The 20479-nt window shown below is 41.9% G+C and overlaps 2 protein-coding genes across 12 annotated transcripts in view; one reads left to right on the top strand and one right to left on the bottom strand.

Annotated features, from left to right (window-relative positions):
* The window catches only part of fmnl2a (formin-like 2a), a 61874-nt gene extending 41776 nt beyond the window's left edge, over nucleotides 1-20098 (top strand). Inside the window, exons 9-28 of one of the 11 annotated variants that reach the window (XR_012597166.1) lie at nucleotides 95-188; nucleotides 1809-1883; nucleotides 3556-3666; nucleotides 4019-4168; nucleotides 5106-5207; nucleotides 5368-5686; nucleotides 5806-6006; nucleotides 6578-6598; nucleotides 7456-7580; nucleotides 7668-7870; nucleotides 8084-8318; nucleotides 8462-8530; nucleotides 8620-8700; nucleotides 8786-8915; nucleotides 9008-9171; nucleotides 9304-9405; nucleotides 12811-12906; nucleotides 13347-13467; nucleotides 14911-16529; nucleotides 16944-16993. Coding sequence is in view for 9 of the 11 variants with exons in the window: in XM_074659488.1 (XP_074515589.1) it covers nucleotides 95-188; nucleotides 1809-1883; nucleotides 3556-3666; nucleotides 4019-4168; nucleotides 5106-5207; nucleotides 5368-5686; nucleotides 5806-6006; nucleotides 6578-6598; nucleotides 7456-7580; nucleotides 7668-7870; nucleotides 8084-8318; nucleotides 8462-8530; nucleotides 8620-8700; nucleotides 8786-8915; nucleotides 9008-9171; nucleotides 9304-9405; nucleotides 12811-12906; nucleotides 13347-13649 (2581 nt within the window). In the remaining 2 variants the exon portion in view is untranslated. The other 10 variants (XM_074659496.1, XM_074659491.1, XM_074659492.1 and 7 more) reach the window with 10 other exon arrangements.
* Nucleotides 10082-10928, bottom strand: LOC141781936 (gamma-crystallin M2-like). The gene is made up of 3 exons (XM_074657936.1): nucleotides 10822-10928; nucleotides 10469-10711; nucleotides 10082-10360 (listed from the first exon to the last, which is right to left on the bottom strand). Exons 1-3 carry the CDS (start codon nucleotides 10852-10854, stop codon nucleotides 10082-10084), a joined length of 555 nt encoding a protein of 184 aa, XP_074514037.1. The 5' UTR covers nucleotides 10855-10928.
* Nucleotides 20099-20479: the final 381 nt, after the last annotated feature.

The raw sequence follows: 20479 nt of genomic DNA, 5'->3' as shown, positions 1-20479 counted from the left end.
TCTGTTTGCTCCTTGTATAAGTACAGGTCTGCCGCAGCGCTGGCACTTGTCATTTACTAACCATTCCTGCCTTTATTTTCTCCCTGTCTTACAGAACTAAAGCTCTGGTCTTGGAGCTCCTGGCGGCAGTTTGTCTCGTGAGAGGAGGCCACGAAATTATTCTCTCTGCGTTCGACAACTTTAAGGAGGTACGAGCCGCACGGAGAGGGGAAGTAGTGGGGTCTGAGGAGATGTCATTACATTTCGACTGTGCAATTTCAAACGGTGACTCAGCCCTGGAGGAATGCTCCACCGGCAGATTCCTCAGGATAGCATATAGGAATGACACCGATTTAGCTGCATAACACAGCAAGACCCACTCGACATCCAGAGTAAACAGTTACGAGTGTGATAACTAGATTTGGCAGACATATCAAAGCTCAGAATAGCAGAGCGAAAGATGCGACAGAAAGCCTTGCCCGACCCTTGTCTGTCTGGATGAGGTATTCTGGCTGCTGGAGAAAAGAGTGGGAGGTTTATGATGGAGTGGGCGCTAACAGCAACCCCATTTTTGTAGCATACCGTACGGCCCTCAAAAAATGGGCCGACTGCAGTTAATGCAATATTTACACCCCTGAATGAAATATTGAGTGTTGCTCTCAGTGGCATCGGCATTAGTGGGAGAATGAGGCTCAGGGAGAACATAGCTCTTCTAATGAGATGAAGAGTCATGATAGTGTCGGCTGCTGGAAGCATTGAGGACTCGCATTTATGTAACTTTTTGTTGTAAAGGCAGATTTTGGTTTGCTTTAGTTAAAAAGTGTCATTACATCTAATTTGCAAAGTGACTTTGATATCCTGTGTTTGATGAAAGGGCTGCAAGCTGAGAGTCAAAACATCCAGAGATTTTTGGATACACACCCCCTCCTCTTCCTCCCTCCTCTTCCTTTCTCAGTTCTTCATCATGCTCCATCTCCCTCATTGCCCTCCAGATGAACTGTCTGAACTGCAGAGCATCTCTCTCCCTCTTTTTATCTCTCTCTGTTCTTTTCTGTCTCCCAAAATTCTAGTTCAGATAGGCAGGACCAAAACAGTATATGTGGTAAAAGTTGTACCACAAGCATTATTGGACACAGATGTGTAGGTTCGGCAGTGGTTCATGAATAACTGGGGTTGTGGCGAGCTGTGATGTATTTAGCAGTTTACATCATTGACTTTTCATTTTCACCAGATAATGTTGATAACCTCTGGTTTTCTGACTGGGAATGGTAATAGTCATTAAAATGAATGGTCAAAAGGGTTCATGAGGTAACGGTCCTGGCTATCAGGGGAAGAGCATTCATCTCTAGTGACACTATGTCTAGGCAGCACAGAGGAGTGTTTTTGTCTCAGGCAGCGAATCTTATGGTTTGTGGTTGAGAGGAGATATCGTATTAGGCATAAGTGTTGTCTTTTCCTGGTTTTAAAGGCTGCATTGCAGTAAAGTGATGTAATTTTCTGAACTTACCAGATTGTTCTAGCTGTTCTATTATTTGTCTTTACCCACTTCGTCATTATATCCACATTACTGATGATTATTTATCAAAAATCTGTGTAAATATTTTGTAAAAACTCCAAGAGTCAATCCTACGAAATAGTCGCAATATCAATAACCATGTATTTAGGTAAAACATTATTGTGATATTTGCTTTTTATCCATATTGCCCATCCTTTACATCCATTACCATGAGTTGGTGCACATCATTGATTGGTTGCATAAATCACTGTGGGTTGCTCTCTACACCTCGACTCCAATAAATACAATAAGTGAGATGTGGTTTGTTCTGCAGGTGTGTGTGGAGACGCAGAGGTTTGAGAGGCTAATGGAGTATTTCAAGAACGAGGACAACAACATCGATTTTATGGTATGTTCACACACACGCACTCCTAATGACTATTGAAATCCTACATCACCAGGCAAACCACAGATGGCTTGTGAAGGTTTTTTGAGCTGAAGAAGCTCTGAGTGAATGATGTGTCTCTCTCATCAGTGTCAAGTAGGGCTGCAACTAATCATTATTTTCCTTGTCGATTAATCGGTTGATTATTTTCTTGAATAATCGATTTATTGTTTGGTCTGTAAAATGTCAGAAAATGGTGGAAAATGTCCATCAGTGTTTCCCAAAGCCCAAGATGACGTCCTCAAATGTCTTGTTTTATCCACAACTCAAAGATATTCAGTTTACTGTCATAGAGGATTAAAGAAACCAGAAAATATTCACATTTAAGAAGCTGGAATCAGAGAATTTTGACTTTTTCTAAAAAATAATTTTAAATGACTCAAAACCGATTAATCTAAATAGTTGCAGATTACACGTCAGAGTTTGTTTTTAGGTCTGAAATGACTATGCCATTACAGTAGAGGCATGTTAATTGTTTAAAAAGAGAGTGCCTTGGAGTTTTCTGTCTACATGTATCTTTATCCAAAAAGCACCTCAAACAAATTCTTTCTTACTCCAGGAAGCACTCCCATCCAATCATTTTTTGATTGTTGGTGATTCATTTAATAGTTGACAACTAATCAATTAATCTTTGCAGCTCTAGTGTCGAGCCTTTAGCAGCAGCATTTAGTTTAGCAACTAGCGCAGTTTTCAGCTGGTTAGAAATAGAGATATTTTGAACTCTACTGCACACGTGTCCTGATATGTTTGTCCAAACTCAAAAATAACTTCACAAAGAGAGCAGTTTTGCGATACACACTCACAGGGCTGTCAGTCTCTTTTCTCATCACAGCACAAACTACAGATATGCGGTGCAATACATCAAACTGGAGTGGCCCTAAGCAAGGAACCCCTGCCAAGTCTGTCATTTCCAGGCCGAGTGGTGCTAATTAGCTTGGCAGATGGGAATAAAAGACACTGTGAAGAAAGTGACAACTTAAATGGGCACGCACACACACTGGATAAAATACTGTCTTAAGTGTCTTAATTGATGTGAGGCAAACACTGCATGTGCGTGTGTGATTGAAAACCAACAGATGCTGTGTTTGAATAGGACTTCAATAGGACTTCTGTCACAAGTCCACTCGCGGTCCCTCGGTAGGCCGTCGCCTGACAGCAGCACTAAAGCAAACAGACTTTGTCAAAGCTGCCGTGTTGCGCCGAGACAACTGAGCTTCTTACCGGAAGTTCATTAAGCCAGTGTTAGGGTTAAAAGAAGTGTGTGTGTGTGTGTGTGTACATTACACACTGTGAGGAGATCCCCCTTGATCTGTTTACGCAGGCTCCCATGAGGCAGCCGATGGAGTTGAACTGCTTGATTTTGTTAATTTGTTTTTTTCAGATCCTCTTAATCTGCCAGATAAGCTACTCTGCAAGCACAATAATGAGGATTTATACACACAATTACAGTGGAAGCCTTATTAAAAGGAATTATATGTGGTAATGAGCATAAAATAATTTCACAGAAGTACCAGGCGGATGTTCAAAAACCTCAAACCTGCTGTAAATTACTGATTTTTACCTTTCCATGGTCACACACAGAGTACATTAGATGCAGGGTTTGACTGACTGTATTTCTTCTGTTTTTATTCCCCAGGTGGCCTGCATGCAGTTCATCAACATAGTCGTGCACTCAGTGGAGGACATGAACTTCAGGGTTCACCTACAGTACGACTTCACCAAGCTGAGTCTGGACGACTACTTAGACGTGAGTTGAGACATAACGCTGCAGGAAAAAATGCCCAGACAGGGCCGAACTCTCCCGCTCTTAATATTCAGCTCAGTCCAGAGCGCAGGTTGTCATTACAGCACCCCCGAGACAGCAACCACAGAAAAGCAGTCGATAATGGCTTTTCCATTACTAAAGAAAAAAAATCTGTCAGTTCTGTAAATCCCCGTCTGCTGCCTCGCTGCACAGGTGAGATCAATGCTGGCCTCCGGGGTCTGAGATGTCGGCCTCACGCAGCGAACTGAAACAGTAAATGTCACCCCGTCTCACTCCCTAACTGCCTCGCTCTTATCATCACCGTATTTCTTTTTGTGTGCATCATGTCTTCCAGAAACTAAAGCACACAGAGAGCGATAAGCTGCAGGTTCAGATCCAGGCCTACTTGGACAACGTGTTTGACGTGGGAGCCCTACTGGAGGATGCAGAGACCAAAAACGCCGCCCTGGAGCGTGTGGAGGAGCTGGAGGAGAACATGTCACATGTGAGAGCCCTCGACTGTTTGATTTTATTCTCTGAAAATTCACAAAACTCACTCCTCAATGTCATTCATCTTCTCACGCAAATGGCTATGTACAGTATGTCAGCATGGGATTTACTATGATGTCATGCTTTCCCTTAACTGTCAGCCACCATAACTTTCATAACTTTTAAGTCTCCATAATTTGTTTTAATCCAGAAAAATTAGGGCTGTCAAAGTTAACGCGATAATAACGCGTTACCGCAAATTTGTTTTAACGCCACTCATTTTTTTAATGCAGCTTGTTATTTTTAGGTTTTAGTGGGCTCAGTTTTAAATCTAGAGTGAAGATGACATCATATGAATCTTGAAAACATAAGGAATCCATTGTTACCAACCGTGTCATACTAGCTTGTCATGAAGGAGGCTAAATAACGCTCCAAACTCTACGAGTACCCACGAGTCTCCCTTTTACAGACATGCCCATTTTATGATAATCACATGCCGTTTGGGGCAAGTCATAGTCAAGTCAGCACACTGACACACTGACAGCTGTTTATTTATGATAATGCAGTACCTGTGAGGGTTTCAGGACAATATTTATCACTGTTTTGTTTATTTAATTGATGTACAATAATAAATATATACATATATTTGCATAAAGCAGCATATTTGCCCACTCCCATGTTGGTAAGAGTATTAAATACTTGACAAATCTCCCTTTTAAAGTACATTTTAACAGATAAAAAAATGTATGATTAATTTAATCAAGATAAACTGTGGACAATCATGCCATTAATCATGATTCAATATTTAATTGATTGACAGCCCTGATAAAATATATATATGTTAAATGCCTTACATCAGTGCCCAACTGGATTTCTTTGTTGACATATTGAGTTGGAAGTTGCCATCGCAATGAGTTCATGTCACCTTTTCCTCCCGGCTGTTGTTCTTATAGATATCAGAGAAGCTGCAAGACACGGAGAACGAGGCCATGTCCAAGATCGTGGAGCTGGAGAAGCAGCTGATGCAAAGGAACAAGGACCTTGAATCAATCAGGGTCAGACATTCACAGTCATCCTTTAAGTATTCATTTCAGCACTCACAGTTTTCCTCCAACTGTTAAAATGCACTTTCTTGGTTGTTGAGTTTCCTCTCTCATGGCAGAAATATAAAAAAACAAATCTTAACTCCCTGTGTCCGTCCCTTTTGTCACACAGGAAGTCTACAAAGACACCAGCTCGCAGGTTCACTCACTGCGGCAGATGTTGAAGGAGAAGGACGAGGCCATCCAGCGATCGAGTAAACTGGAGAAAAAGATCCACGAACTGGAGAAACAAGGCACCATCAAGATCCACAAGAAGGGAGACGGAGACATCTCCATCCTGGCGTCACCACCCTCCGGTGTGGAGGGCTTGCCGGGCGTTATGATGGGAGGAAATGGTGCAGCTGTCAGTCCAAATCATGTGGGAGTCATAGCGGGCACGCCGGGTCCACCGCCACCTCCTCCAGCCCCTCCTCTGCCAGTGAACGGCACATGTAGGTTTAATATTAATTTAGTATTAGCATGTAAACTGTTAATCATGAAATGCAGAAAGAAGATAGGAGAGAATATACAAAGTTTGCATGTCGGATTGAGCGTCTCTCCTCTCTCCCAGTGTCAAACGGACCATCATCAGCCATTCCTGCAGCTGCAGCTCCCCCACCTCCCCCTCCACCGCCTCCCCCTCCACCTCCGCCTCCTCCCCCAGGGCCAGGCTTGCACATCTCAGGACCTATTCCTCCTCCGCCTCCTCCTGTAGCGCCCCCACTGCCCGGCTGTGGGACGCCCACTGTCATCATGAACTCTGGGTTAGCAGGTAAGAAAAAGTCCACACATTGAGGCAAGTTTGTGTCTATATGGGAGTTATGTGATAAAAAATTATCCTATAATCGGCATAGCAGTTTACTGCGACTGTGGCTCAGAGGCGTGGAGCAGGTCGTCCACCAATCGGAAGGTCGGTGGTTCGATCCCTGGCTTTCTCCGGTCACATGTCGAAGTGTCCTTGAGCAAGACACTTAACCCCAAATTGCTCCCGAAGGCATAGCCATCGGTGTGTGAATGAGTATTTAGATTAGATCTTGATGGGCAAAGTTGGCACCTTGAATGGCAGTGACTCATTGAATTAGACTTTCTGTGCTGTACTCTATTTTGATGTGTGTGCATATTCCTGTATACATTCATACCCAGAAGAAGTTTGAAAATATAGTGATGCCAGTGTTGTTGGTGTCAGTAAACAATGGAAACCCCTTTACGTTTTAAACACAGACATCCTTTACTGTACCTTTTTGTACCTTGTGTGTTTGAGATGTGCATGTGTAATCTTTCTCACTAACTCTGCCAACTTCTTAATGATTTGTCTTTGAATTGTTTCTTTTTCTGCCAACCAGAGGGACCCATCAAACTTTTCTGTAGGTTCTGCTTGTCATGTTTGGTGTTTTGTCCCTCCACCGTTCCCTTCTTTTAGCACAAGTTTTTTGGAAAATGGTATTTTCAGTCTCTGAATCCCAGTGGAAAACAAAAAGTCACAGTTGTGTAGTTCAAGTCTCTTAGAAATAGTTATTTTTGCCACTTCTAACATGAGCTTGGCATCATATAAAACCATAAAACCTGCTGTTTTTCCTTTCACAGGAAGACTTTCTGTGAAACATTTAGATGATTTTTAAACAGAAAATACCAAGTTTCAAAATCCTGCATGGTTTACCTTCACACCTTGCTGTAGTTTTGTTATAGTATGTGTGTGTTTGTGTTTCGTCTCAGTGTCGTTTGCATGCTGACACACAGTGACCTGCTGTGGCTTGCAGCTGATAGAGAGTGATAGGCGTTATGCAGAGCTGGAATGCTGTTTACCTTTCTCGTGACAGCCTTATCTCTCTGTCCCCGCTGACACCTCGTCTCTGTGGCTAAGCAGGGCGCCACCTCCATGCTCCGCTTCAGTGAATCGGCCAAGGTGGCCACAAATAGCCGTAATCTGTCCGATAAATAGTGTGTCACCGGGCCAGGCAGGAAATCCTCACTATGTGCTCACCATTTACTGTACAGGGTATACACACTTTGGCCTTATTCTCCTGCCAGAGGCTAATAGACTTTCACTCTGCTTAAAGGAAGGAAGCATTCTTGAAGATGGGTTGTATGTTTTTAGGGATAACATATCCACATGTCACCACTTCACAAATACCTGTCTACCCTTTCACCTGCATGTGTGTGAATGTGTGTGTACTCTCATAGTAGATAGGGACGCTGATGCTAACTCTTGTTTCCTGTACAGCTGTTAAAATCAAGAAACCCATCAAGACAAAGTTCCGCATGCCCGTCTTCAACTGGGTCGCCCTGAAACCAAACCAGATCAACGGGACTGTCTTCAACGAGATCGATGATGAGAGGATACTCGAGGTAAGAGTCTTCTCTCTGTTTTGCCCACTTTCAGCCTCTTTTCCACGATAACAGAACGTTAACCGATTCTATGTCGGCGTCTTTAAGGACCTGAACGTGGACGAGTTCGAGGAGATGTTTAAGACGAAAGCCCAGGGCCCGGCTATCGACCTCATCTCGAGCAAGCAAAAGATCATCCAGAAGGGGCCCAACAAGGTGACGCTGCTGGACTCCAACAGAGCGAAGAACCTGGCCATCACGCTGAGGAAAGTGGGCAAGACTCCTGAGGAGATCTCCAAGGCCATTCAGATGTAAGCCCCTTCAAAATAAAACTAAAGACGCAAATCTTCACATAATTGATAGCTTTTCTATTTTGTTTTTATTTGATGTGCTTCATTTTTCTATCATCAGTCATTTTTTCAACACCACATAGCATATGTTATCAAATGGCCTGTGTTTTTTACTTTGGGTTTCCAGTATGTAACTACTATCTCTACCCTCCCGTGTCTCCCCCTGTCATTCAGCTTTGACCTGCGAACTATGCCGGTGGACTTCGTGGAGTGTCTGATGCGCTTCCAGCCCACAGAACATGAGATTAAATCCATGCGTCAGTTTGAGAAGGAGCGCAAGCCGCTGGAGAGCCTGACGGACGAGGACCGCTTCATGATGCAGTTCAGTAAAATCGAGCGGCTCATGCAGAAGATGACCATCATGGCCTTCATCGGCAACTTCTGCGAGAGCGTGCAGATGCTCACACCGGTGAGAACTGGGATCTCAATATATTCCAAAACTGAAACACTGAAAATGATTAGATGTGTTCTATATAGGATGCTGTGACCACAGAAAGTGATAATGGTTCACTGAATTTTTACTCACATCGTCATCTTTGTTTCCCCCCACAGCAAATCCATGCAGTCATCGCAGCATCTGTGTCCATCAAGTCGTCACAGAAGCTAAAGAAAATTCTAGAGGTAACTCATTCATTTGTGTCCGTACTGAACAAAATGTTAAATATATGCATGTTTTTTCTTTAACATTCTCGTTCCTTCTTGTTCGTCAGATTATCTTGGCACTCGGAAACTACATGAACAGCAGCAAAAGAGGAGCGGTGTACGGATTCAAGCTGCAGAGTTTAGACTTGGTGAGTCGCCTCCGTCTGATTTTAAAGCCTTTTACTTTTTCTTTAAAAATGTTTTCTAAAGATTTCTCTTTTACTTTCTCTACAGCTGCTTGATACCAAGTCGACGGACCGTAAGATGACGTTGTTACACTACATAGCCAATGTGGTGAAGGAGAAATACTCACAAGTTTCTCTCTTCTACAACGAGCTGCACTACGTGGAGAAAGCTGCAGCCGGTGAGTCGTACAGTGCAGATGACATATTCATATCTGACTTTTTCAGTGCAGCACAGGGTTGCATGTGTACTCAAACGTCTGCTCTCGTTCAGTGTCGTTGGACAACGTCCTGCTGGATGTTAGGGAGCTGCAGAGAGGCATGGAGCTGACCAAAAGAGAGTACAGCATGCACGGACACAACACCATGCTCAAAGACTTCATCACGCACAATGAGAGCAAGCTGAAGAAACTGCAGGAGGATGCCAAGATTGCACAGGTAACATGAGCACACCTCGCTTTCGCAATTGCACTAATGCCTTGTTTTGTTTTTTTAACTCTGTTGTTGTGACAGGGTTTCAAATGAAGTGAAAGTGATGTATAAGTAAGTCCACTGTCTGTCTTTGTAAAGGACGCCTTTGACGAGGCAGTGAAGTTCTTCGGGGAGAACTCCAAAACGACGCCGCCCTCCGTCTTCTTCCCTGTGTTTGTGCGATTTGTTAAGGCTTACAGGGTGAGTTGGATAATCATCTCTCACACAATCACACAAAAGTAGTCAGTAAAAACACATCTCACCAGCTGGTTAGACTCAGGACTTAAAAGAGAGCTCCATTGATTTAGCATCGCACTTCTGTAACATCAGACTCATGATGGACCCTTTGAAAAAAAGATCAAAATCCATGCAGCAGAACCAGAGATATCGTCTTTTCCACGCATTCTTCTTCTTGACTATGCTAGCAGCGGTAGCCTTGAGGCGCTAGCCTCAAGCAGAGATGAGGACTGGGCTACACAGGTCTGGTGAGCTCAGTTCATTCTAATGCCACACTACCAGATTTTTTTTTATTTCCAAACTTATAGTCTACAGCCCCAACCAACGCTGCCTCAAGTGACATCACTAGAGTCCATTTATTTTTCTCGCAGCTCTCCGTGGAGCCAGAAAAGGCTTTACACAACCTTTTTCACATATAGTAGTACTCCCCAAGACCTGTTAACAGATTTAAGCCGCGTTTCCACCAAGAAGTTCCTGGTAATTTTAATCCTTTAGTCTTTTTAAATTTTTTTTTAGATGAGTTGGGAAGCCGACAGCAAAGCCTGGATTGGACAAATAGCTTAACAAAAGTTAGAATAGTTTTTATAGAAATTATTTATTCAATGTCATTTTAAACATTCAGTGAACATTTAGTGAACATTTACTGGCAGGAGTCATTGATGCGCCTCATGCTCATGAACCTGGTGCCGCTGAATCCCATGTTACTGAAGTTCCTGTACTCTCCGGGCCTCATGTACATCATCCTGCCTCTGAAGTGGGGCTGCTCGTACATCAGCCAGTGGCCGTCCATCACGTTGCAGGACATGCAGTCGTTCATACGGTAACGATCCATGATGCTGTCGCAGTCGTCCATCAGCTCATGCATCTGACCGCCGAACTGCTCCCTCTCGTAGATCCTCATCCTGAACTGGCCCCTGTGCTGTTTTTGTGGAGAGAATAAAAACAAATTAATATCTTAATATCAAATTTAGTGGGGGTTGTCACCCGTAGTAGAATCATATTTTGACAGATTTAGTTTTATTCCTACCATGGGGATCATACGGCAAGACCTGATGCAGTCGCTCATTCCCATCATGCTCATGTAGTCGGCGTACTCGCCCCTCCTCATGAAGTACTGGTTTCCCATGTAGTTGGTGCGGTCGTAGACCATGAAGCAGCCACTCTCCACCCTGAAGGAGTGACACCTGCTCATGTAGGAGGACATGTCACAGCAGTCGCTCATGCACTCATAGGAACGACCCTGGAAGTTCCTGTCCTCGTAGAAGGTGATCTGGAAAAAAAAAGTGAATTGTAATAGTTAGAAATAAAAGCAGCAAGGTGGTGATCACATTTTGTAAACAGTGATTTCTGCTTTTTACAAAAAGATTTTTTTAGAAGTACCTTGCCCCTCATGTTCATGCCGGTGTTGCTCATGTTGGCTGTAGGTGTGCTGTTGCTCCTGAACTGTACCTCTACCTGGTTAACCCTTTCCTTTTATACCCGACCAAACGTAAAGAATGAGTGACCCCTCCCCCTCAGAGGACCCCCCTTACTCAGCAACTTACTATTGAAGCCAACAGAATGCAGTGGTTATGCAAATTTTCCCAGTGACTGGGTACCTCGTAGTGGCAACTGACGCTGCATAAGTGACGTTTCACGGCGTCCCAACAAAAGCATTCCACGTGTTTCTGCACCCAACATTAGAGTTGAAGTAGAAAAGAAAAAAACTGAAAAGAAATATTCAGCAAACATATTCAAAGACTAAAAACATACAGTAAGTAAAAAAGACTGACATCTAATTTATTACAAAAATGCTTGGATGCGTGATTTGGTATTGGAAAAATCAAACTAAAAATGTTCATTTTAGTTTCAAAATTGTGTTTGTATGATTCTGATATTATTGGAGATGTTAACTTCCCGTGATTCACTGTTTAGCATTTATGTTTCAGTTAAATTAAAAGTTATTTAATATTTTTATTTTCTCGTTTTAACTATTGTAACAGAAACATAACGAACCGTGACCCCAGACACATGTTGAACTGTAATACTGTGTATGTTACACCCCGACTAAAGTATATCAGAATCAGGTTTATTTGACAAGTACATACATATAAAGAAATGTACTCTCAGCTAGTGACAAGGACAACAAAACTGGATAAATGAACATAAGAAATAGACACTAGTATGTAAATAAGTAGTGGAAAAAAGCTGTTTATTTAAATATTATATAACCAGTGACAAACATATAGAGGTTATTGGGAATGGGAAGCACGGAGCATTCTGGAGCGGCACCACCGTGTTTGGAGGGCGATGTACGGAGCTACGGTGGCTGTCACTTTCTTTCACCGCTCTGTTCATCATCATAAATGTGTAAAGTACGTACAAAAGACAGATACCCATATAAAAAGAGGCTGACGGAGGCAAAAGGGGCAATATATTACATACTTGAAGTTAGTTAATGATATCGATCCTTACAAATAACGACGACCTTGACAGCTTGCCACCCATTACGGTCACTGGTAGGCTATGTGTTGGAGTTAGTGAACACCTGACAGCAGTTCAAAATATGTAAATCTTTGGAGGCTCATGTCCAATTTACAAATAGGTGGGAACAGGAACTTCAGCCAAATGCCAACTACACAATCATCCGGACAAAGACAAGCTAGCTAATGTTATGCTTACATAATACTAACAACACGTCGCTAATACTCCATAGGTCAGGTATAAAAGGAAAGGGTTAACCAGGTAGAGGTAACCCTACCTTCACAGTCTTCACTGTTCTCGGGCCACTTGTCTCTCACAGCTGCTGTGTGTCAACTCTGTTTAGTGCGATCAAACCACGTTAATGACTTCATTCATCACATTTCATGATACTGAAATAGAATCTCAGCTTGCACAGTGGATGTGGTGAAACTATTGAAGGGTTTTGAAATGAGTTTCTTATATGATGTTAAAGCTAGAGTTGGTAATCTTTTTAAAAAAATATATTTTGTTGAAATTCTCGTTACACCCCGACAGCAATCGATAAATCAATTTTTATTGACAAAAAAAGAGAGAAAAATCTGGTATCTGTGGCTCAAAGGACTGCAATAAACCTGTCCAATCATTTGGTGCTAACAATAAGCATGTTCGTTGTTTACGTTCATAATGATAATCATGATTGGGTGACTTTCTTGCTAGATTTAGGGACTTTTGGAGCCAGTGCTGTTAGCTACTCTCATTGGAAAAGTGTTGGCAACACTGGGCTCGGTTTTTCGGTTGGATAATTTTTTTAATCTAGTGTACTATTCTAGTTTCTTAAGATTACAAACCCTAGATTTAACAGCACAGTTTTATGGTAAACAGTAGTATATTTAATTTGTAACTGTGTTACATGTGTAATCTCCTCAGCAAGCAGAGGAGGACAACGAGCATAAAAAGAGACAGGAGCAGATTTTGATGGAGAAACTTCTAGAGCAGGAGGCCTTGATGGAGGAAAACCAGAAGGTAAGTCACCGTTCTCTCCCCCTCCCTCCCTCCCTATACCCCACACCCCCTACAGCGGATCACGACGACCAGAAGGTAAGCGGGCTCCACTTCCTCCCCTCTCCGCCTCACCCTCCCCTTCCTCCAGACTCCTGATCACAGGATTAGTTGAGCAGCGACTGCCTGCCGGGTGTAGTTATATCTGCTTCTACAGTCTGACACCCTGCTGAGCCACATCACATCGACTCAGGATCAGCTTCCTAAATGGTTCAATTAACTCACACATGCACAAACCTACAGCGTAAAACGATGTGTGGTGCAAAAAGCATGTTTGAGCTAAAAAGAAATTATGGGTGGGAGAATCCCTTGTAGACTACACTGGACTGGACTTATTAATAAATGTTAAACGATGTCTCTGTGTGTGTGTGTGTGTGTGTGTGTGTGTGTGTGTGTCTCCTCAGTCTCCTCATAAGACCAAGCGTCAGCAGCAAGAGCTGATCCAGGAGCTCAGGAGGAAACAGGTGAAAGACAGCCGCCACGTCTACGAAGGCAAAGATGGAGCGATAGAGGACATCATCACGGGTAACGTCACCTGGGCCTGGCTGCAATCTCTTACCACGCACCGACACATACAGTACAGGGCGCTCTGCATGAAGGTCCTCTCCGATGCTAAACATTCAGCCATTAACAAAAGGGAATCTAAACCAACTAACACGATGACTGTGGCTCTTTCAAAACTCAGCTGTCAGATGTTTGAGAACTAAAAGGCATAATAACCTAATGAGTACAAACATGCACTGACAGTCCAGCTAATCCAAATGTGTCCGATGATCATTGCTTATCTATTCTGCATTGTCTTCGCTTTGTAACACCGTCTGTACGTAGACGGGGCCGGGTTGTGACTAGCTCCTAGAATATTAATTCACCAGAGGGGAATAAATACATCTTCTGTTTACTGAAGGGTGATTAAAGTTAACACGGGCAGTGGTGGAAAGTACATTTAGTCAAGTGCTCAGTACATACAGTTGCACTTTATATATTTTAATAAAATATTTCCATTTTATGCTACTTTATACACCTTTTTAATCTACATTTCATATGTAAATATTGTACGTTTGCTCCACTACATAGGTATATTTGACCTCTATAGTTACTATAGCTCATAAACACATAACAAACAATCTTGAAAGGGATTCCTTGAACTTGTTTTTGTTAAATACAACTCGTCAGGGCTCTCTGGTGGACAAAACAACATGATAGGGATACTATTGACTTTTCTATACTGAAATTTCTTGTTACATATCGGCTGAAATTCACACAGATGCCAATATACTGTATATCTGTAATAGGGCTGAGCGATAACTCAATATGATAACTTAACATTTTTCAATGGAAACGTATCGTGATGAAATCATTTTATACTATTTGGGTTGTTAAAATCGTCTCCAGCTCCACCAGCTACAACACTGAAATGCTACTTACATGTTAATGCATTAGTATTAACAATACAATAATATAACATATTCAATTCAATTTATTTTTAAATAGCGTCAAATCATAACAGAAGTTATCCCGAGATGCTTATATAATATAATATAATTAATATTATAAAACTTTAATGCATAATTAGTGCTAAGATTCTGACTGCTTTTACTTGTAATGGAGTATTTGTACACCGAGGTTTTGCTACCATTACTTCAGTATATTTCCCACCACTAGCCAAAGGAGTAATGTAAATGTGCTTCTAGTGTTAAAAACAGTTTTAATACAGATCTCTGTAACAATATAATATATTTCTAACAAACCAAGCCAGAAAGAGTTAACAGTAAAATAGTAGTTTTTGCCCTTCAGTCGAGCGTTAACTGCTAGAATTCCAGATGTTTTTGTCCCCGGCCCCTCCTGATGCTGTTGTTGAATATATTTGCTTAGCGCTAACAAGTGCTAAACCTCTGTAGGAGTCTGCTTCTCTTATACTCTGTTTGTCTTGTCTTGTCCTGGCTGTTGTCCTTGTTGTTCTCAATGCAGTGCTGAAGACCGTGCCCTTTACCGCCCGCACGGCCAAGCGTGGCTCTCGGTTCTTCTGCGAGCCCGCCCTCAATGAGGAGTACCATTACTAAGCTTATAGAAATCTCTCTCTGCTCTAAGGTCGCTGGAACAAAACGTTCTCTTCTTTATGTCTCTCTCTCTCTCTCTCTCTCTCTCCTCCATCCTTGCATGCCTCTTCACACTTTTTCACTCCCTTTTTTAACCTTCACACTCTCACACGTTTCGGACCCGTGCTTGTGCACTGTGCCCGATATCATGGTGTTTGCACACACACACTCCCGAGTGCGTGTATTTGTGTTCACTTTTTTCTCCCTCCTGAGCATGACCCGGTGTCGGTGTAACGGTTTTCTCTGCCCACATGCATGAAGTGTGACACCCCTCATTTAATCATCATTATTTTTTATCAACAATGGCAAACCATAATGTCACAGAGGAAACTGTCTCCAAGGTCAAACTCTTATCTGCACTGACAGGAGATTCAAATTGGTCTCATCAAGTACAGGAGCAGAAAAGTTAAGCTGCATGCTGCCATCTAGTGGTGAAATATGAAAACAAATACTAAGTTTAGGGAAATCACTGATTAGATTCTGATTAAATGAATTATTATAATACATATAAGTCATCATCTACACGGCAGGTATGACTGATGTCACGATTGTGTCGGTGCCTGTGGCATTATAACTTGCTTTTCTGTGTGTTTCAATCAATGTTTTAATGAAAAAAATGAATGTTTGTGTGTTTGTTATCACATATCATTATTTGCTGCTGATGCACAGCTTCCTGCATGCTGAATGCTTCATCCCTAACGCTTTGCCACAATGCATCCCTGCTCACCCAGTTAGCCCCATATTGCTGTATCTGCTCTGACAGATCACCTCTCTGTTATAAATGACTCTCTGTGCATGACGTTGAATAATCACTTTACATTGCAGCATTCTGTGTGTGCGTGTGTGCTACTAACATGCAGCCGGGTTGTTTCACTGAGTGTTCATCTGATTTGTGGTAATTGATTCATTAAGGTGTTTTCCCTGGCTGCACGCATGCTTTTGGTTGGTTTTTTGGTGAAGATGCTGTTGAGCGTAACATTCCTGCTGTGTTCCTGGAACTATGTTTATTTCAGTTCATTCTGTACTGGAAGTTTGAGACGGGCTCTTTTTTTCTATCCTGCTGGTAGCCACTCTGCAAAGCAGTCTGAGTTTATAACACAGAAAAGAAAAGAGAAACTAGAGAAGCTTTCTCCATCCTCCTCCTCCTCCTCCTCCGCCTCCTCCTCCTCCTCCCTGCCAGTTGAACCAGTTAACATCCTCCAGCTCTATCTGCTCTCTCTCTCTCTTCACCCTCCTCTGGCCTTCCACCCCCCCATGCAGCCTGCTACCACTTTGCTTTGCTCTCGCAGCGCTCTCTTAGCAAAGCCAGTGTGAATATGTCGGGCTGACATGCTCCGGTCAGCCTCCTCCTCCTCCATTTTTAACCTTCATTTTGTCTTCTCTTCATCTAGCCCTAAAGAAGAATAATATTACTAAATTTCCCAATGTCTACTCGAGGGTAAGGAACTCCTCCAGTAGCACACCTGTAGTGGTGGATGTGTCCCAAACCTGGCAAGCATCTCTTTATTACCTCCCTTCCTCTTTTACTGTCTTCTCATATAGGGACCACCTACCTCTCTCTCTCTCCTCTTTATATTTCCTTCTTTAACAGTAAATATGTAATGATAAAAAAGACTAGCTACTCTTTTCAGTAGTTTATTTTCTATGGGGAAGGTGCATCTTGGTTTCACAAGATGCATGGAAGGTTTTTCTACTTACATGTCAAAACCCTGTAGCCTGTCTCAGTCGTAATAGGCAGAGACAGCTGACCTGCAACTGTGTAGAACTCATGCTGCTTTGAAAGACAGGCTGCCAGCACTCTGAGCATGTGGGCTCATCAAAACGCCTCGACCAGATGACTGACAGCTCTTTTATTCACCCTCACCCCCCTCCCACCATCCCTTCCAATTCCTTCTCCCCTATCAGATTTGAGGAATCAGCCTTACAGGCGAGCAGACGCTGTGCGGCGGAGTGTCAGGAGACGTTTTGATGATCAGAACCTGCGGCCGATGAACAACGGCGAAGTGGTCGTGTGACGAGGGAGCAGCGCATGTGCTGGAGGATTTTGAAGATGGTGAGGATGTGTAAAGAGAGGGAGAGACGGAAGGGTTGGACGCCGAGTGAAGGAAGTGAGTGTAGCAGCCATAGAGATGACTATGTGTATATATTACATAAGAATTATTCCATGTCTGTGGTATAGTAGCAAAGCTTTTCACGATGAAGGACTGGGGACATGTACGGGACGGAATTTTTAAAGTGTCGGAAAGGTTGATTCAGAAAAACCTTAGACAAGCCAAGTGCCTGAACTTTATTTTTGTGGGCTTCTGTTCGTCTGATGATGACTGTTTTTTTTTTAATATTCCCCACTTCAAGCAATACAACTTGACCTGGCTTTAATTGTAAGACGTGTAAAACTGGACTTGCGGTGGCCTTAATAGCCACGTGAAGAGATGCTTCCTTGGAGACATAACGTAGAATGTATGGGACGCGTTTCCCTTTTAGCTGTTACAAGTATTACATCTTTTAGTGTTTTACTACTCGGTAGTATCTCAGTACATTCCAGTGCTCTTTTCCATTCCTCCTTACTGTAGACCGTTACAGCTTGGGTCCTTGTTTTTACTTCCTGTCAGCTGATGTCATAGGACATACACTACAACAAGGAAGTAAACTGGGACGCATTTGGACTGTTTACAACTGTGAAATCAGAGATATAAAACAGTAGATGCGACATTACGTCATAACTAAATGGGATCTGCCGTCTCACCTGGATATTGTTTACGATTGACACCTCTGGGCAGCGACTGCTTATCAGCTGTTCAACACCTAATTGCTTCACCCAAAAGGACCAAAGAGACCAGGGAAGCTGGCGTCACTTTCCACACGTCAGTATAGAGTAGATGAGATTTATTTTTTTACTTATGGGTCAACTACCAATTACAAAAAAGTTAGTGAACTAGGCAACTTTACAGTCAGTTACCAAGCAACACACCAGCTGAGTTCTAAGTCAAAGGTATCAACAGCATTGATCTGTTATCTAAACAGACACTGTTTTAATGTTAGGTAACTTTATAACAAAGTTATTAATATGACCCTAACATTTGACCGCTAAGCAGCTGATTCCATGCCAATCACGTGTAAAGTAAACAAAACTTTAGCGACATGGAGAAGCGCTCGTCCTAAATCCCATTTCAGAATATTTAAAGTAAAATCCAGCAAGCCACATTTAACCCCAAATGAGCCGTCTTGAATCCTGCATCATATATTAACATCACTTGTTAACTGAATACTAAATCTATTCAGGATTTCTTCATAAAAGATATTGCTTAATGTAGTATATTAGCAATTCACAATACCAAATACAGTTCTTACTAGGACTATCAATCAATTAAAATATTTAATATCTAGCTTTAAAACCGAGCCCGCTACAACCTCCGAAAGGTCGATTGCGTTAAAGAAATTAGTGGCGTTAAAACAAATTTGCATCAGCGCGTTAGTGTCGCGTTAACTTTGACAGCTCTTGTTCTTACACGTTAAGTTCAGGCAAAATTTTAAAAATAAAATCAATATGCAATATAAATGCACAATTATGAGATTATCATCATGATTGAAAGCATGATGTGTTCTCTTGGAGCTATAATAATCAAAATCTTAGTTGTTCTGGTTCAACACAGTTGTCTTACACTCATTACTTTGAATGAAAAACAGTATTGGTGTATTGGTAGACAACATAAGCCCCTCCCTTCACCATACGTTCCAGTTACAGCAAGTTTAAAGCCGTACCCAGGTCAGATGGCCAACATGTGGGTCCATCCTGGAAAGGCGAGTCATTAGAACGCGTCACATCTACTGTTTTATATCTCTGTGTGAAATGGTCGATACAAACGTGCTCAAACATCTCGAGGTTTTCCTAAAAGGGCTGATGAGCAGGCATGAAGAAAGTGTGCAGAAAAGTAATTATATTTGTACTAAAGTGAGTAAAAGGATGATGAAGAATGAACGAAAGACATTGAAAGCATTTCAAAACAAGACCGGGCTAATGTGAACTGTATATATATCAGGCCTTTTCAGAATTTGTTACTTCAGTTAATGCATCAAGCCTGACTTTGTAGCTCTTAATCCATAGAAGTAATCCGCCTGCTCACATGAAACTACCGTCCATTTAAAATGTTGCATTTCTGTAGCAGCACAGTCTGGTTTCTGGGAACAAAATTAAGAGTAAAGCGACATAAAACACGTGAACTCGACTGGATGGTCTCGTTGTCAAAACTGGATAGAACTTTGCATTTCATCCGTCAACTTTCTTTTTTACAGATTTATTATATTCCAGGCGACTGTCTACTCACTTTATTGTAATTTTAATGTATAGTATTTAACCACTGAAAGGATTCCTTTAAGCTCATGTTTTCATCTAATGTGTGTCCATGCTCATTTGGCAAAAACAAAGTACACAACACAAAAAAAAAGTTTCCTAAATGTACAGATATTTTGTTACAAACCATGTTTTTTTTTTTAAACGTACTTCACATTACCAGATGGTTAATATTGTACATATTGTTTAAACAAAAGTTTTCATTGCCTTGTGCTATACAACTTGAATGTTATTTTAACTTATAGTTTTTTGTATATTTAATTAAGCCAAATGCAGCCAGGATCTACAGTAGTGTGTTAAATCATAAAGTGTCACGGTTGTGAGGGTGTGTCACAGGCGCAGCAAAACCAGCTACAGATACAAACTGACTGGTACATTTGAACAGATTTAAACAAATCTAATAAAAGTAGTTTCTATTGGTTGAGCTGTGATTGGCTGGTTTTGTGGCGTAGTGACGCACCCTCCTGTAATCATTTCCACTGAAGCACGTGCTGCCGTTCATCTCCTTTTTTTCTCTCAACTTCACTGTCTGTAATAGTAATATTTCTCTAACTGGATAATACTGGCATGTTTTTTTTTTTTTACTTTCAACAGAAAATGTATTTTAGGCAGTTTGTGCTTATTACAAAATAACAAGCTTTTTTAAAAAAATTAGGTGATATGAGATTTTCAACGAATATGATCAAATAAACTATTTACATTGAATATAAAACTGTTTACCTTGTTGAATTATTTTCTTCCCTTTCTGAAACAGGCGTAATGGTTGGGAATTGACAGAGAGGTACGAACACATGACTGCATTACTTGGGCAATAAATCCACTGCAGCGAGTCACTTTCAGTTTTTCGCTACAGGATTGTTGTATTGTCCTGCATTAGTTCAGGTCGCGTCTAGAAGGTAACCCGCAAAATAGTTAAGGTTATGCATTGACCGCAATTTGTGGATTACCTTCTAGACACAACCATTAGTTTAAGACGGGTGTATTTAAATTGAGCCTAGAAGGTAATCTGCAACTCTGGCGAGACTTGCTGCCCGAGGACCTTTCCTAACCGTAACCGCTCGAGGCCGATGCCCAACCTCAACCGTTTGAGGCT

The sequence above is a fragment of the Sebastes fasciatus genome, chromosome 14 (genome assembly GCF_043250625.1).
Source record: "Sebastes fasciatus isolate fSebFas1 chromosome 14, fSebFas1.pri, whole genome shotgun sequence".
Taxonomy (NCBI): domain Eukaryota; kingdom Metazoa; phylum Chordata; class Actinopteri; order Perciformes; family Sebastidae; genus Sebastes; species Sebastes fasciatus.
The sequence above is the reverse complement of the archived record's forward strand: the minus strand, read 5'-3'. Positions and strand labels throughout refer to the sequence as shown.

What these genes read in the sequence shown, in the direction of transcription:
- LOC141781936 (XM_074657936.1), bottom strand. Translation starts at nt 10,854, where the DNA reads ATGAGCAACACCGGCATGAACATGAGGGGCAAG. An exon ending in GCATGAACATGAGGGGCAAG is followed by an intron (nt 10,712 to 10,821) that starts GTACTTCTAAAA and finishes TTTTTTTTCCAG; the next exon opens with ATCACCTTCTACGAGGACAG. An exon ending in CTTGCCGTATGATCCCCATG is followed by an intron (nt 10,361 to 10,468) that starts GTAGGAATAAAA and finishes CCACAAAAACAG; the next exon opens with CACAGGGGCCAGTTCAGGAT.